The sequence below is a fragment of the Gossypium hirsutum genome, chromosome D02, assembly GCF_007990345.1.
Source record: "Gossypium hirsutum isolate 1008001.06 chromosome D02, Gossypium_hirsutum_v2.1, whole genome shotgun sequence".
NCBI classification, from domain to species: Eukaryota; Viridiplantae; Streptophyta; class Magnoliopsida; order Malvales; family Malvaceae; genus Gossypium; species Gossypium hirsutum.
The window spans coordinates 3,311,274-3,329,529 of record NC_053438.1 but is presented as its reverse complement, the minus strand read 5'-3'; the positions used below and the strand labels follow the sequence as shown (position 1 = coordinate 3,329,529).

At 33.0% G+C, this 18,256-nt stretch overlaps 2 protein-coding genes and 1 long non-coding RNA gene across 3 annotated transcripts in view; 1 reads left to right on the top strand and 2 right to left on the bottom strand.

The window, feature by feature from the left end:
* Window positions 1-260: 260 nt before the first annotated feature.
* LOC107939066 (uncharacterized) lies at window positions 261-1,170 on the bottom strand. The gene is made up of 2 exons (XR_001695039.2): window positions 897-1,170; window positions 261-578 (listed from the first exon to the last, which is right to left on the bottom strand). It is a non-coding gene; the product is annotated as an uncharacterized lncRNA (long non-coding RNA).
* A 1,665-nt stretch (window positions 1,171-2,835) lies between these two features.
* LOC121214905 (UV radiation resistance-associated gene protein) lies at window positions 2,836-11,784 on the bottom strand. Its single transcript, XM_041089410.1, has 4 exons — window positions 11,565-11,784; window positions 5,175-5,323; window positions 4,688-4,915; window positions 2,836-3,158 (listed from the first exon to the last, which is right to left on the bottom strand). The coding sequence occupies exons 1-4, from the start codon at window positions 11,782-11,784 to the stop codon at window positions 3,042-3,044; spliced, it is 714 nt and encodes a 237-aa protein (XP_040945344.1). The 3' UTR covers window positions 2,836-3,041.
* A 552-nt stretch (window positions 11,785-12,336) lies between these two features.
* LOC107942609 (receptor like protein 21) overlaps window positions 12,337-18,256 on the top strand; it is a 170,246-nt gene continuing 164,326 nt past the window's right edge. Inside the window, exons 1-8 of the mRNA XM_041088042.1 lie at window positions 12,337-12,831; window positions 12,980-13,138; window positions 13,342-13,500; window positions 13,615-13,686; window positions 14,851-15,003; window positions 15,224-15,298; window positions 15,396-15,551; window positions 15,637-15,711. Of these exons, the coding sequence (XP_040943976.1) occupies window positions 12,444-12,831; window positions 12,980-13,138; window positions 13,342-13,500; window positions 13,615-13,686; window positions 14,851-15,003; window positions 15,224-15,298; window positions 15,396-15,551; window positions 15,637-15,711 (1,237 nt within the window). The 5' untranslated portion in view covers window positions 12,337-12,443. The remainder of the gene's footprint in view (window positions 12,832-12,979; window positions 13,139-13,341; window positions 13,501-13,614; window positions 13,687-14,850; window positions 15,004-15,223; window positions 15,299-15,395; window positions 15,552-15,636; window positions 15,712-18,256) is intronic.

Here is an 18,256-nt window from a genome sequence, read left to right as displayed (position 1 = left end):
AATCATAATCCATTATTATGTATATGTAATATCTCTTTAAATTAAATTAAATTAAATTAACTGCCAAGCGTTCACTAGTGCATACTAAAAAGGAAATCTAATGTAAAATTAAATAACATACTAGAAAATTGAATCTAAAACTGGAATATTTTAAAACCTCACAAACAATGCAATTCTTTATTCCTCTTTTCCTCTCAAGTTATTTTGTATCATGTTATATTTTACATAATTATTCGTATCATCAAATTTTTTAAAAAAAATTAATATTTTGATATCACGTTCATATTATGCTTTAATTCACAATGTATTTTGTATAATATGTTTGTAATACCCAATTTTGTCCGGCCCATTAAAACCCAATTTGAAATAAAACTAAGTGGGAGTCCATATTACAGCCCAAATTCGGCCTAATAAGGCCCAAATTGCTAGCCCTAGCCTGTTAGCCCAAAAGAACACAGGGTATAGCAGAAACCCTAAGCAGATTGAAGCAAATCGGTGCCGCAGCAACTGCCCACGACATGGCAACGGTTTCCACCCACGTTCAGCAATTCCCCACACCCACCATGCACGTTCTTCACCTGCAACAAACCATAAACAGCATTATAGGATCGAATATACAGCAAAAAAAAGGGGGGAAATTTTAGTTGGTGCTTTCCGGTAAATATCGGCTATAAAAGTCAATCGATTTTTGTAAGAAGGGGGTTACACACATATATTGAAAAATACTGAAATACGAAAGAAAAGAATTAGAAAAAAACAAATTTTGGAAGGTGATTTTTGTTCTTTCCACGTCTTTTTACTTTTTTCTGTTTTTTTGTCTCATCTTTTTCTTTTGTATTTTACTTCATTTTTTTTAAAATAAAACGAAAAGTAAAAGAAAGGGAGGAGATTCTTACCAGCAGAGGCGCGCCGTCAGCATAGTTTTCTTCGCTTTGTCCAAATCGAAGTTAAAAGGGGAGGGGGTTTTGGCGTGAAGAGTTGGGAAGAAGATGAAACAGTTTTTAAAGCTACTGCTGCTGCAGAATAGCGTTTAAATTTGAGATTGAAAAGGGTTTTAAGTACTGATGGGTTATTTACGCTTTTAATCCTTCCATTTTATCCCACCATTTCAAAATTATTGTTGTTTGTTTTCAAATTTTTCCATGAAACATTATTAATGTTTTGATTTAATACAATGTTGTGCAATGCTTTGGGTGGTTTGGGTAAATTGTTTTTTTAGTCCTCTTTCTGTTACACGTGTTTTAATTTACTCCCTTTCTTGTTTTTATTTTCAAATTTAGCTCTCAACTTCTGTTTGGCATTTTAATTTAGTCCTTAATTTGTTTTTTTAGTTTATTTTTATTATATTGTTTATATTGTTTATTATTATAATTATTATATTATTATTATTGTATTTATATGTGTGCGCCTATATATATATATTAATATACATATATATTATAAATGTTTTAACTATATAGGTAGTACGTATATATATTTTATTTTTATAGTTCGTACATATTTTATATACATTCATTTTTTTATATAATAATATTTATGTTTTCATGTTTTATAATTCATATGTATATACATTTTATAATATGTACATATATTTTTGCATTCTTTTCAAGGCTTTTATAAACATTTTCCATGTTTTTATATTTACTAATACATTTAAAAAAAACATGTATTAATATATTTTATGTGTATTTTATTTTATTATTATTTTTATGACTTACGCATTTTATTTTTTTTCCCTTTCCCCTCATATTCCTGTACGTATTTGCTAAAATTGTTTATATATTATACTTATAAATATGCATAATTTAAATTTAAATATTTGCTTCATATTGCATTAACATTTTTAACATATTTTTAATAAATATTTTGATTTTTGTAAAAAATAGTAAAATTGGTTTTATGATCCAAAGGCTTTTAAAATAAAAACGATATTCAAAGTTAGGGATTTTCGAGGAAAATTGAGCCCTAACGTATTGGGTTCCGATTTTCTTTGTTAATTCCAAATAACCGAGAATATTCGTTATTTAAAATTTATAAGTAAAAATCATTTTTGGGAACTTAATTTGCTATGTCCTAACGTATTAGGCATGACATAATTGCTTTCTCGAAATGAAGATTTTCTTTAAAAGTTAAAAAGCGATATCCAAAGTTCGGGGATTTTGAGAAATTGTACCCTAAGGTATTGGGTCTCGATTTCTTTATCTAACTTGAACAATTGATTATCCTTTTTCAGATTTCATCATTTGAGTTTTTTTAAAAAAAAATTTTAACCCTCGACACTAAGACATTAAATAATCAATTTGGTACCGATTTTTGGGCGTTACGAGGGTGCTAACCCTTCCTCGTACGTAACTAACTCCCGAACTCGTTTTCTCAAATTTCGTAGACCAGAATGATTTTTAAGGTGGGCCGATCACACCTCAATTTAGGATCGGTGGCGACTCCAATTTTGTTTTTAAAGTCGACAACCCAAATTTTTGTTTTCAAAAAATGGTTTCGACAATGTTATAACAATTCAATTTAAAAAACAAGCAATTATCTTATTTTTGCATACCGTAATATACATTTACATGATAATAATTCATTGTACATAAATTTTGACATGTTCGTATATTTGAGTCATTATAATTTTATTATTTGTAATATGACATGTTTTACTTACCCTTAATATTGTGTCATGATAATTATAACTCGATTGGCAGTGTACCAAATATTTTTCTAATAAAAAATAGTATTTTATTCTATTTACCAAATCTTTATCAACTTTATATTCTCACCAACAAAACATACATTCAAAGTTCAAATAAGTTCCACACCCATTTATGCTCATCATCAGAAATCTGAAATATTCCACTCTAATTAACATTATGATTCTGTAAACAACAAAAAAGTGTGATCCTTTTTTAAAGCTCTTTTTTTTCTTTAATGAAATGGGATTGGTAAAAAATCCGCACATGTGTCGTGTGTGAAGGTGGTCAGGTTGTCTATTCATACTGTAATAAGTAGCTAATTATAGTTGATCCTACAAAATCAAAATTAATTCAGGTATCTATATATTCTGAAGACTGGACAGACCTTAGAAGCTCCTTCAAATTTGCAAGAACATGTCGTGGTCCTAAACTCTTTACACCGATGAAATTCAAAAGTTGCTCTATATCCTGCAATCACAGTAAAGATTATGCAAGCTTTTCAGAACGAATAACATAACAAGCAAATGACAATCAAAATACTGTGATCTCGATAATGTTCTTTGCCGAAAAGGAACATAAACATAACCTGAAAACATCAGTGAAGGCTCATCAGATTTGCTTAGCAACCTTACATACACATGTAAAAAGCTTTGCTTTTGGATGTAAGGTGTGACTATCATCACAGTCTTTCCTAATTAGCTGATAACCCTATATCTAACATTAATCATGGCTAAGCAAATTAACATACATAATGTAAAGGAATTTGACTATAAGATCCAACAGAAAACTTAATAAAAGATAATCAACATAGAAAGTTAAAAGGCAATGCAAACTTATTACAATGATGCAAGTGGATCAAAAGAAAGCACTCTATAAGGAATTTGCATTTAAGGCATTGTAAACAGAAAAAAAAAATAAAACTTTTTGGAAAGTATTTTCAAAGAGGAGACAAACAGGGTAGAAAAAATGTTTGGTCCTTCCTTTTTCTATTTCTACTGTGGTGAAAAAGCCTTTTTGGGTTAAAAGTGTTTTTACACGGCAGAAGTGTTTTTCCACTGCAGAAGTGACGAAGAACACATAGCTTTTGTAGTCAAAAACCTACTGCTTTTGGCTTTTGCATTTCGAAGTGAAAATTATAAAAATACTCTTAGATTAATTTATATTTTATATATTATTATATTAATTGTTTAAATCTTATTTATTATTATATTTAATTTTTTTCAAAATATTTTATATATCATCAATTTTATAAATAATTTATATTAATTACTTAAAAGGTATTTAAAAGTTATATTTCATGTATCATTATATTAAATTATTTAAATATCATATAACTTGACTAATTTTTTTCTTTCTACCATCATGTCTAAAAAAGACATTTTAACTTTCAACTGCAATTTTTGGCAGCAATGAACAACACTAAAAACTAACAAACACACTTTTCCGCACCACATTTCAACAACACTTTTTTCTAAACGCACTTTTGAACTAGTCCTTAGTCTATCATGCATCAACTCTTCATTTTTCTTTAACTACCCATGTCCGACTTCGAACATGGATATGGAGATATGACCAAGTCACAGTGACATAGTTTTTAGTTATGGGGAATGGGATTCGAGTGCTGGACCTCCTTTTAGATGCATGGTGGGACTTCATCACATTTTTCAAATTTGTTGATAATCCTTCACCTAATCTGCCGGTGAAGTTTATAGATAGTCTTAAGTGTCTATCACAAGAACCTAGATATTGTAAATCCAATATCTTCCAAACAATTCAACCATGATATTAATGATGATGGAAGCAAGATTATCCACTATCAATGACATAAAATGAGCTGTAAATGCTGACGAACAAACATGCACTGTTTTTCCAACCTGTGGATTGAAGAGCATTGACAAGCTAACTTTGCAGACCATTTGAATCCAATACTATACATAAAAATGCCAAAGGAGAATAATTCATCTTGGAAAAAGAATTACTAATATGCAAAAGCTTACCTTGTTTAACAAGAAAACAGCATATGCTGCTCTTGTCGTGTCTTGACCTTCTAAAAACAGCGGAAATTCTGCCAGCTTTACATTTGCTGAAAGTGTTGTATCCAATGACAAATCAGAAGATGCAGGGTCTATTGAAGACGCATGGTCATTAATATATGAGCGAGAACCACCCAAGCGCAGAGGATAACGCAAGGGAACTTGTAAATAGGATGCAATTAGTGAAACAGCCTGCAAATGATGAAATAACAGGAAACAAGAAACAATAATAGGTATGATTAAAATTATAGCCTCAGCATGAGAAACAAACAATCAAGATGCAACCCACTATACCATATTACCATCCTAGCAATTAAAAATTACTACAGCATCTTCAAGCAACAAGGGATTGTAGGTGGTAGGTCAAAAAACTTGATATCCACAGCTTGATATTATCAGAAAAAACAAATTCAGTAATAAATGATAACTTCACAGAAGAAATAGAACGCACATGTGCAACATATCCCACGGCAGTTGCAGATCTCTGAACCTCCTTTTTGTCAGTGAAAAAACTCATCTTTGTAAAAGGAAGCAAGGTGAGATTCAGACCTAAAATTGTCAACGATCCTTGATTGACGGGCTTTGATGCAGAAGGATTCCCTATTGAAGACAGGAACAAAGGAACTTCATATCAGTACATCACCAGACACCACCTCTTTGTGAAAGTCAAAAGAAAATTCAAAAAAATATCATCATGAAAGTAAGAGATATGTAAAAAGTTCATAATATTCAAGAGCAAAAAAAAATTGTTTTGATATGAGGAGAATTGAATAGTAGATTGCTAAAAGAGGAATAACTGAATACAACCATTATAACCAAAAGAAGAGTCAAGTGATAGGTAATGGTACTCCCTAAGCTGTTTAGGAATCATAAAAGACTTGTCCAGTTGACAAAAATAACTCATTTTATTCTCCCCTAGTAAAACATCATATTGGACCAACCATATTTGATATCAAAGGATATGCATATCCAGGCATGCCATTTATAGATATTCCCAGTGTTACAAGAAGGAATTGTTCAAGAGAAAGAAGCTGCTATTGTTGGTAAAGTTTTCCTCAAACCATTTTGAACATCCAAAATCTCAAGAACAAAAAAGAAAACGTAGGAGGAAATATAACTGTTGAATTTAGTTCCCATGCAAGACATGCAAAGGTGGCCATGCAAGGAGAAGTGGCAGCAAGCAGTCGAGCTATGAAGTGCAAAAACTGGAGCTTGAAGTTGCCTAACTACTTGTTATGTTTTGATTGTATTATTATTTTGTAATCTAGTTCATGTTGAACTAAGTTGGTAAACCTTATGATGTTTTTGTTGATTGATTGACTGAAAATCAGCAAAGAAACTTAAGTAAGCTGATTAACAATTTCCAATGTAAATTTAGTGGTGTTAGGTATGTCATTAGGTAATGACTTGTTCATTTTGTTGTTTTTATCTATTATATGTAATGGCATTATGCCTTCTTGTTTTTTGTTAATGAAATATCAGCTCTTTTCATTCAAAGTACTCTCTTAATTTTTTTTGTTTTCCATTTGCATGTGTTTCTGTTCTTGCTTCTGAGTTTGTTTCTTCAGCAAGGCTCGAGGCTTGCTATCCAAGCAAGATTGAAAACAGTCTGTTGTTGTCTCTTTGCACCAACAATTGGTATCGAGAGCTTCATTCTTAGTGGACCTGTTTTATCAAACTAAGAAAGCTGAATGTCTTCCTCAAGTTTTTCTCCAGCAGCCCCACCAGTCTTCAATGGAGAAGGCTTCCACATATGGCTGGTCAAGATGAAGACTTACCTACAGGCCTTTGATCTGTGGGAAGTTGTCAACACAGATGCTGAGCCAGCACCACTGAGGGCCAATCCCACAGTAGCTCAGATTAGGCAACATGCTGATGACAGGACCAAAAGGCACAAAGCCATGTCCTGCATTCAGAATTGTGTGTCAGATGTCATCTTCACCAGAATTATGGCCTGTGAGACTCCAAAACAGGCATGGGATAGGCTTAAGGAGGAGTTTCAAAGCACTGAGAGAACAAGGCAACAACAGCTATTGAATTTGAGAAGGGATTTCGAGAACCTGAAGATGAAGGAAGAAGAAACAGTGAAGCAGTATGCAGATAGAATCATGGCAGTGGTTAACAGTATAAGGCTCCTTGGTGAGCACTTTGATGAGGCAAGGATAGTAGAGAAAGTCCTCTCCACTTTGCCTGAGAGATATGAGGCCAAGATATCCTCTCTTGAGGACTCAAGAGACCTTGCTACCATCTCTTTGACTGAGCTAATCAACACTTTCTATGCTCAGGAACAAAGGAGAGCTAGCAGAGCTGAAGACCACCAGGAAGGTGCATTCAATGCCAAGGCTAGAGAAGCCTCGAGCATCAATGCTTCAAGAGGTAAAAAGTCTTGGAAAAGCAGGCCTAAGCCTGATGCTGTAAGAAACAGTGACCAGCCCTGCAGACATTGCAAGAGGCTAGGTCATCTAGAAGATAGATGCTGGTTTAGACTAGATATTGTGTGCCAACACTGCAAAAGGAAGGGTCATGTTGAAAGGGTCTGCAAGAACAGAAGCAAGCCAAGGCAGAACCAATTTCAACAACCAAAGATTGAAGCTCGAGTGGCTGAAGACAGCAGTGACCAGGAAGAGCAGGTCTTTGCTGTGTCTTACTTAGCTGCTGAGAAGAAATGCTCAAAAGGGTGGCTATTGGACAGTGGCTGCACCAACCACATGTCACCAGATGCATCTTTGTTCAAAACCTTGGACACAAGCTGTAAAACCAAGGTTAAGGTTGGAAATGGTCAGTTTATAAAAGCTGAAGGAAGAGGAGAAGTGTTGATATGCACTTCTACAGGCAACAAAGTCATCTCAAATGTCTTGTTGGTGCTTGAGATTGACAGAAACCTTCTCAGCATAGCTCAATTGCTCGAGAAAGGCTATTCTATTGTGTTCAAAGACAAACAGTGCCACATTGCTGATCCAAGTGGATCAAGCCTTATGACAGTCACAATGACTGATAAATGCTTTGAGGTTCACTGGCCAAATGACTCAAAGTCAGCATACACAGCCTCTGTTGATGACTCCAAGCTTTGGCATCAAAGGCTCGGACATGCCAACTTCAGATCATTGGCTCGAATGGCCAAAGAGGGCTTGGCAGAGAACTTCACCAGCTCAGTGGAGCATGATGATATGTGTGAAGTTTGCCAGATGGGGAAACAGGCAAGACTGCCATTTCTTACAAATTCAGCTTGGAGAGCTACTGAAAGACTGCAGCTGGTGCACTCTGATGTATGTGGCCCGATGAGGATTGAATCACTCAGCAAAAACAGGTATTTCATCCTCTTCATTGATGATTATACAAGGTTTTGCTGGATTTTCTTCTTGAAACACAAGTCTGAGGTAGCTCAAGTGTTTGTGAAGTTTAAAACTGCTGTAGAGACAGAAACATGTTGCAAGCTGAAATCAATAAGGACAGGCAATGGCACTGAGTACACCTCAACTCAGTTTCAAGCCATTTGCAATGATGCTGGTATCAAACACCAGCTTACAAATGTCTACACACCTCAGCAGAATGGGGTAGCTGAAAGAAAGAACAGAAGTCTGATGGATATGGCAAGATGTCTCCTGTTTGAGAAGAAACTGCCCAAGACCATGTGGGCTGAGGCAGTAAACACTGCTGTTTACCTTCAGAATAGGCTCCCTACCAAAGCTCTTACATCCAAGACACCTTTCGAGGCTTGGTTTGGTTTCAAGCCTTCCTTGGCACATCTGAAGGTGTTTGGTTGACTGTGTTATGCACAAATACCAGCAGCAAAGAGAGACAAGCTCTCTGAAAAGGCTCAACCAGGTGTTCTAGTAGGCTACAGCTCATTCAAGAAGGGCCACAGGGTTCTGGATCCCTTGACAAACAAAGTCCAGGTGAGCAGAGATGTCATCTTTGATGAAAAAGCCTGCTGGAATTGGGAGAAAAATGAGCCAGAAGCAGCTTCAGAAGACCTGGTGCCTAATCAAGCTGAACTTGAGCAGCTAGGACCTGAAATGGATGTTGATGATGTGCCTATGAGAGGCACAAGGCCCCTAGATGATATTTATGAAAGAGCACAAGTTGCAATAGCAGAACCTAGCAGTTTTGAAGAGGCTGAGGCAGATGAAGGCTGGAAACTAGCTATGGTCGATGAAATCAACATGATTGAGAAGAACCAGACATGAGAGCTAGTTGATAAACCTGCTGGAAAGAAGACCATTGGAGTAAAATGGGTTTATCGAGCAAAACAGAATGCAGATGGCAGTCTGAACAAGCTAAAAGCCAGGCTTGTTGTCAAAGGTTTTAGCCAAAGGTATGGTCTGGACTACCTGGAGACATTTGCACCAGTAGCCAGGCTTGACACAGTTAGAATGATAGTTGCCTTGGCTGCTCAACATCAGTGGACCATTCATCAGCTTGATGTTAAGTCTGCATTTCTCAATGGTTTCCTAGAAGAAGAGATCTACATCGAGCAGCCTCAAGGATTTGTGCTCAATGGCAAAGAACATATGGTGTACAGACTGAAAAAGGCTTTGTATGGCCTGAAACAGGCTCCTCGAGCCTGGTATGCTCGAATTGATTCTTACTTGCTCAGTTTGGAATTCGAGAGAAGTCCCAGTGAACCAACACTGTATGTAAAGAAGAACCAAGCTGAAACTCAGCTTATCCTGTCACTCTATGTTGATGATTTATTGGTGACTGGAAGAGATAGAAGAATGCTGGAAGACTTCAAAAGAAAAATGATGGAAATGTTTGAAATGTCTGATTTAGGCAGAATGAACTACTTCCTTGGAATGGAAGTGAAGCAAACAGCAAAGGGAATCTTTCTTAGTCAGAGTTCTTTTACTATGGAGATCCTGGATAAGTTCTCTATGAAGAACTGCAAGCCAACAAGCACACCAATGGCTGTTGGAGTGAAGCTTTCGAGGCAAGGGAGTGGTGAACCAATTTGCGAGACTATGTACAAAAGTCTCATTGGTAGTCTGTTGTATTTGACTGCAACAAGACCCGATATCATGTTTGCTGTTAGTGTGCTATCCAGATACATGAATTGCTGCAATGATCAGCACTTTCAAGCAGCTAAAAGAGTGCTAAGATACATCAAAGGCACCATTGATCATGGTGTATTGTTCAAAAGGGCTGAAAACATGAAGCTGATAGGCTATGTTGATAGTGACTGGGCTGGATCTTGTGATGACATGAGGAGCACATCTGGATATGCATTTAGTCTTGGCTCAGGCATGTTTTGCTGGAGTTCTAAAAAGCAAAGTCTGGTAGCACAGTCAACAGCAGAAGCTGAATATGTTGCTGCTGCATCTGCTGTAAATCAAGCCATATGGCTTAGAAAAATCCTAGCTGATTTAAACCAAAATCAAGGAAAGGCAACAGAGATTTACTGTGACAACAAATCTGCTGTTGCAATTGCAAAGAATCCTATCTTTCATGGCAGAACAAAGCACTTTAACATCAAGCTACATGTCATAAGGAAGATGGAGCAAGCTCATGAAATCGAGCTGGTTCATTGCAATTCAGAAGAGCAAATTGCTGATATCTTTACAAAGGCACTCAATATATCTAAATTTGTTAAACTAAGGAGGCAATTAGGTGTCACTAGCATGGAAACTAAGGAGGAGTGTTGAATTTAGTTCCCATGCAAGACATGCAAAGGTGGCCATGCAAGGAGAAGTGGCAGCAAGCAGTCAAGCTATGAAGTGCAAAAACTGGAGCTTGAAGTTGCCTAACTACTTGTTATGTTTTGATTGTATTATTATTTTGTAATCTAGTTCATGTTGAACTAAGTTGGTAAACCTTATGATGTTTTTGTTGATTGATTGACTGAAAATCAGCAAAGAAACTTAAGTAAGCTGATTAACAATTTCCAATGTAAATTTAGTGGTGTTAGGTATGTCATTAGGTAATGACTTGTTCATTTTGTTGTTTTTATCTATTATATGTAATGGCATTATGCCTTCTTGTTTTTTGTTAATGAAATATCAGCTCTTTTCATTCAAAGTACTCTCTTAATTTTTTTTGTTTTCCATTTGCATGTGTTTCTGTTTTTGCTTCTGAGTTTGTTTCTTCAGCAAGGCTCGAGGCTTGCTATCCAAGCAAGATTGAAAACAGTCTGTTGTTGTCTCTTTGCACCAACAATAACAAGCATCACAACGGGTTCTCGATGATATAAGTGAGAGAATAAATGTTAATTAAGAATATAAAAATAAACCACAAACTAAACAGGAAAGACATGGATTTCAAAACGAGGAGACTGGCTGCTAATTAAAACCATATGCGGCGTTGTCTAGGGCGCAAGGCACATTCTAGGTGCTAACCTTTATATTGCCTCAAGCACAAGGCACAAAAGGAAGCGCTAGCCTGAGTGCAGTAAAGCGCAATACGTATATGTGAGAGTTTTTGCAAGTCTGTGTGTCTATAACATAAAAGTTTTAAGATATATGGTAAACTCTAAAGTGTGGTCTGGTTTATCCACAAAACTTGCAAAATTTTTATAGGTGAATACTTAAATATTGAGAATTATAGAGTTTGCTATTATCCCTTTCTTATTAGTAAAGGTGTATCAAATGAAAACAGTAGAAAATAAAATAAAATATTGAGAAATTCAACAAGGCAGGCTTTTTCTAATGCCCATTGCCTTACAAAAAAAGTGTGCCTAGGTGCACCAGGCATACGCTTGATCAAATGGACCTCACCTGGAAGGGTCCAAGGCGTTTTGTTGTATAAAACTAAGGCGTAGGCAAGCCTAGGCGTATGCCTTGACGACACTGACCATATGTTGGCTTTATTGCAAAGCATTAGCAATCCAAAACTACTAGCACATTACCTAATCTACTACTGCTAGAATAGGACTCAAGTTCTTGCTCCTGTGCAGGTCCAACCAAGATCTTTACAGGATACAATAATGAAACTTGTGATATCATATATTGTTGCCTTGCTCGAAGCTTCCTTTGCACATTTTTAAGTTTAACACAACCCCTTTCTTCAGTGAGTAATCTATTTGCTTCCTGTGATAAAAACAACATATAATCAATCATGCCACGCATGCAAGACTACCAACCAACTATCTAATAAAAGAGACAAAGAAGTAGGAGAGCAAGAAGGGGATAACCCTTGACTATGCAAAGGAATTCATAGAATGAGAATCATCTCATCTAAGCCCCTCAACCACCTTCACAGGGGGTGGAGGTGCAAAGAGAGAGGTCTTATTGATCCGAGATTAAGAATTTTATAACCCCAACTACACGATTTTATGTCCACCTCTCACTTTTCAGTTTTTTTGGTCATTAGTTATTCTAAGATTTAACATCAACATTTGATTTCAAATCAACGTTAAACCATGTTTAAACTCTTTTTCTTATATAATAATTATATTATATTTAAAATCGAAATTAAATTATAGTTTTAAAAGCATATATCTTTATAATTTTTAAAGAATTAAATCAAATTTTTATCAATTTTAGGGGGTCAATGTGTAATTTTATATTTACTAATTTAAAATTTTAAAACATTTAAAGGACCTAAATAGGAATTTTTCTATTTTAGAGGCGTCTGAGACGCCTGTCTAGCTATGCCCCTGATAGTGAATTAGTGGGATGCCATAGGTCCTGCTTGTATATAAATAAGAAGGTTAGGCTTCTTCAGATTATATACATATAGAAGTTAAAAATTAACAGACAACTGAGAGAGAAGAGAAAACAGAAAGATGATGATGATGATGATGATGGAGTGGAAATGGTTATGGTTTATTAGGATGGCAGTAATGTTGTTGGTGTTCGAAGGATGCAGGTGGTGTACTATTGATGCTTGTTTGGAGCACGAGAGGATTGCTCTCTTGCATCTCAAACCTTTCTTCAATTCTCGTGATGAATTGAAAAGTTGGGTTGAGGTGAAGGGTTCAGATTGCTGTAAATGGGAAAGAGTTGAGTGCAACACCACCACTAGGAGACTCATACAACTTTCCCTTAATTATACAAAATGGGAATTCAACGTGGAATATTGGTATCTCAATGCCTCTATGTTTCTTCCCTTCGAGGAATTGAGGAGTCTTTATTTGTCAGAAAATGCCATAGCTGGTTGCATTGAAAATGAAGGTCGTGCCTTTTATTTTCCCTCAGTTACATCTTTTATTATTACACTATTCTCACCCTTGTTAATTTGCAATTACTTATAATTTATTTTATTTTATTGAAGAAAGGTCACTAAATGTTTGTGTATATATTTAAAAGAACACTCTTACAGGTTTTGGAAAGCTATCATCCACATTGAGTAATTTGGAGATTCTTGACTTAAGTTACAATTACTTGAATGATAGCATTTTGTTATCTTTGAGTGAGCTTTCATCTCTCCGATATTTGGATCTATCCTACAACCGATTTGAAAGATCAAGTCATCCAAGAGGTAAATTAAGTTTAGTCTGGTGTTAGTTTTTATTTGTATTGGGGAGTTTGACAGTGGTTTTCCATTGTTTTATTCCCTCTAACTTAGTTTTTGCTTTTATGGTTGAGAGGAAAAGAAACAAACAAGTACTTACTCAAATTAACTAAACAATGGAGTATTTTTTTTATGTTTTGCAGTAACTAATTCTATGGTATATAAATCAGGTTTTCAGTGGCTTTCAAGGCTCACTAAATTGGAAACTCTTCATCTAAGTGGGAATTCTTTGAAGAATAGCATTTTTTTACAGATGAGAAATCTTTCATCTTTGAAGACTTTAAGTTTGCGTCGCAATCAGTTGGGAGGAAAACTGCTTCATATTCAAGGTAGACTGATTTTACACTTTTCTTGTTAACTTTAAAATAAATTTATATTCAAGGAAAAGTGGTTGCAGTATGTGATTTGATTTTATCATATCAATATTTGAGATTGAATTTCAGAATTGAATCATTTGGCAAACTTGAAGTACTTGGATTTAAGTGACAACCAAATTGAAAGCATCTCAAACAAAGGTATAAGTATTAATTTGTGCATGACTTTCCTGACAGACTTCAAATGTATTTTCTTTGTTTTTTTCCTTTTCATATGGTTGAGAGGAAAAAAGATCCTTATAATCTTAAAGAGTTGATATTGAGAGTTGGTCATGAGAGAATGGGTCCTTAAAATCCTTAAGACCAGGGAGTTTGTGTCCACAGTTGAGTATTCCATTTGAAAACTGAAAATTAAATATTCTATTGCTTTATTTCTTTTAAAAGAAAGATTGAGTTTGGATCTCCGACTGCTTTATTTTTTTCAAAGAAAGAAATATGTTTATACTTTTGCGCAGAAGATATGAAGAAGTCTTATTTTGTTCTCGCTTTTGTGCAAGTGAAACTTAGTTATCTCAAATATATATATATATATTGTAGTTATCAGTTCACTACACAATAGCATGTAAACCAGTTCCCCCTTTTCAAATTTATGAGTGGGAGTTGTCCATGATTTTCTTTGTGATTTTCTTTTCACGTTTTAGGATTTTCATCTTCACTTCAAGTTTTAGATTTACTTTTTTTCATTTTTATTTCATTAACTTAAAAAAGGAATGCTGGATCATATTCAAGGTAGATTGATTTTACATGTTTCTTTTTAACTTAAAAAATCAATATATGTTCAAGTTTAAGTGACAACAACATTGAAAGCATCTCAAACCAAGGTATAAGTATTTGTGCGTAGTAACTTTCTTGACTGACTATTATTCCAAAAGGCAATGACAGACTTCAAATGTATTTTCTTTAGTGAATTTTTATTGCAAAAATGGAGTATTATTATTTATTTAAGTTTTGTAGTAACTAATTATATAATATATAAATGAGGTTTTCAATGGCTCATTAAATTGGAAATTATTGATATAAGTTGGAATTATTTGAAGAATAGCATTCTTTAAAATAAATTCATGTTGAAGGAAAAGTTGTTGCAATAAGTCATTTGATTTTATCATATCATGAATATATATAAGTAATCAATATTTGGGATTGAAGGTTCAAAATTGAGTAATTTAAGTAGGAAGGTATCTCAAACAAAGTATTTATATATTGAATCAATTCATGGGAAAGCTTGTAAGTTGGCTCTTCCTTCTCAAACAAACATTTTTCCTAACTATTTATATCTTGAATGATATTATTTTCTTCCAATGATAGATGGAACACAATTGAGGCTAACAAACTTAGAGGAACTTTATTTGGGTGGTAATCTCTTTCGGAACAACACAATTTCCTTTCTGCAAGGGCTTTCAAGCCTAAAGTCTTTGACTTTGACCAACAACCATTTGCAAGGCTCATTAGATACTAAAGGTACTAAAACTATAACTTTATTTTTCTTGATAATTCTTTCTACAACCTTTTAAAATTAATTGTTTCAAATTTGAACATTCACATTTCACGTTTGAGGATTTTCATCTTCACTTCAAGTTTTAGATTTACTTTTTTTTTTCATTTTTATTTCATTAAAATATTAAGTAGAAATTAAATTATTAACATAATGATTTTTTGAATTGGACGTGGATATGTATAGGATTGAGCAATTTAACAAATTTGAAGAAACTCAATTTAGGTGGGAATCAAATTGAAAGCTTTCAATCCTTTAAAGGTATGCATTTATATTTAACCAATTACCTAAATTCTTACATATAATTAAATTTTATGCCAATTCATTTCAGTGATGAAATTATATAAATCTTTTGTAGATGGTGGTAGAAAATTGGAGTTGACCCACTTGGAAGAGCTTAATTTAGATGGAAATCTCTTCAATACTAGTGTATTTGCATCCCTTAACAAGCTTTCAAATTTGAAATCGTTGAGCATATGGGACAATGGATTGAAAGGATCAATAGATATGAAAGGTAAAAATATTAGTTTTTTTAACTAGAATATAATCATGTTTGAAGAGAATATAATGAAGTTGATTTGTTGTTTTTGTTTTCCTAGATTTGGAAGCATTTATCAACTTAAGGGAACTAGATATGGGCGGCAATGAATTGAAAGATTTGGTGATCCACCAAGGTATCATTTAATTAAACTTCCTTTTTTTTAATTTAGAAATTTAGTTTTGATCTCATATATTATAATAACGGTTATTGTCATAAATATTAATAAAGTTATATCATATCATACTTGAAAGTAAAATATGGGTTTGGTGAAACATTTTCTAAATCATCCATTATAATGTGTTTGGACTTTGGTTTGAAACTAAAATTCTTTAAAATTTTCATCATTTTAAAATATTAATGTTTATAATTATTTTGTTTGTATAAATATATTTTTTAAAATAATTTATTGAATTTTTATGAGATAAAAAATAATTATAACAATAAAAAATGATATTATAAATAAATAAAAACATATATTTATGAGAAAATATGTAATATAACTATATTTTAATTTCATATATTTTTAATAGTATAAAACATAAAAATACATATTAGAGTTAAATAAATGGCATTTTTTGGCAAAAATAAATAAATGTCAATTTTGAATAATTTAAAAAAAAATCTTTAATTTTGTGAAATTTAAACATACATTGAGAGGTGCTTAAACTTCCATTGCAATCTTTTTATAAATTTCAAAGTGCATATGTTTTTAACTTTTTGGTTTAAAAAAATATGATAGGTCTACGTACTCTTTACTAATTTGTAATTTAATTCTTATACTTTTATTTTCAAGAATTTAATCCCTGTTTTTTTTATAAAAAAATCAAAATCCTAGTTCAATTGTTAAAATTGTTAAATTTTTAAAATAGTTTGTTGGTGTGACATTTTGAAATAAAAAAAAAAACTTGATAACAATGTAACTAAAAAAATGACGTAATGAACATGGATTTAATAAAATAATTTTAACAATATTAATAATTAGACTTGAATTTTGAAATTTCACATTTGTAAAGAGTAAAAAGGAAATATGGCATATTTTAACTTAACTCTGTTTTTGGGCCAAGATTTAGTGCTTTAAAATTTTCATTTCATCCGCTGAGTTTACTTATAATTCTTTTGAATTTTATTTATTCGTGAGTAAAATACCTATTTGATTTTTTTATATAGTATTGGCATCTTTAAAGTTAATATAATAATTTTAGTGTAGACATGTTTTATTTTATAAATATTATTTATAGTGTAGACATGTGAATTTTGAATAATTTAAAAATATCTTCAATTTTATGAAATTTAAACATACATTTAGTGTAGACATGTTTTATTTTATAAATATTATTTATAGTGTTGTTGATTGGAGTTTGAAAATTATACAACTTAGCTATATTAGTTAATTACTTATATTAAAAAAAATAATATAAGAAAATACTAAAAAGAAAAAAATAGTATAATTAATAAAATGGTTGAAGAGTTATATTAAAGTTTCAACATCTTCTCTCTATCAAAATTTATCTCCGATAAATCATGAATAATCTAACTCATAAAAAATTTATATATTTATATACTTCATTTCATTCACGGAAAATAAAGCATTCCACTTAGTAGAGGCTTTCTGTAATACCTTTATCTAATACCTCTTTAAATTGCTTAGATTCAAATGTGTCGAGTAGTTTGGAGGAAATATATCTTGACTATTCTACTCTCAACACCAATATTTTGCAAAGCATTGGAGTATTCGCTTCTCTTAAAACATTGTCTTTACATAATTGTGGACTTATTGGTCCCTTACCTAATCAAGGTAAATAAATTTATGGCTCAAATTGATTTCTTTATTAGCTTTTGAAATATAATATCTCCTATTCTATTTAATAGGACCAAGTTTAATTAAAATTTCTTTCATGAATTTATAAATTTTTCAGGATGGTGTGATCTAAAGAACCTTGAAGTATTGGATGTGAGTGGGAATGCACTTGAGGGGATGCTTCCTCATTGTTTTAGTAACTTGACATCTCTTCGTGTGTTAGATATTTCAAGAAACCATTTTCAAATTCCGCTGTCATTTGCACCATTTGCAAACCTTTCAAACCTCAAAGCCCTTTCGATTAATGAAAACAAGATGGTAATGGAATCTTCCTTTTATACCTCAATCCCAAAGTTCCAATTGGAAGTCATCAGTTTGCCAAAGTGCATAGCATCTCAACAACTCAGTCGTAAATTTCCTACCTTCCTTTACTACCAATATGACTTGAGATATGTGGATCTTTCTCATAACAATCTCAGTGGAACTGTACCAACTTGGTTGCTAGAAAACAACACAAAGTTAGAAGATCTCATCTTGAAGGGTAATTCATTTACAGGTCCTCTCTCACTTTCGTCGGCTCTTATTTCTAATGTATCTTCAATTGACATATCTGAAAACAAATTACAAGGTCAAATTCCAACTGGTATATGTTCAACTTTTCCACATTTGAGGCGGTTATTCTTATCCAAGAATGCTTTTGAAGGTATTATCCCACTTTGTTTAAGTGGCATGAAGGATTTATCATTTTTAGATCTATCAAACAATCAATTGTATGGAAAAGTACCAGAAGAGTTGATCACGAAAGGCTCACTGACCATTTTGAGACTATCAAATAACAACCTCAGTGGAAATGTAGTTCCTGTGATTCTCAGCGCAAATA

Coding starts and splice junctions, on each gene's coding strand:
- LOC121214905 (XM_041089410.1), bottom strand. CDS start 11,784: ATGCGTGGCATGATTGATTATATGTTGTTTTTATCACAGGAAGCAAAT. Junction 4,916..5,174: donor CCGTGGGATATGTTGCACAT/GTGCGTTCTATT, acceptor CATCATTTGCAG/GCTGTTTCACTAATTGCATC. Junction 3,159..4,687: donor CTGTTTTCTTGTTAAACAAG/GTAAGCTTTTGC, acceptor CTGTGATTGCAG/GATATAGAGCAACTTTTGAA.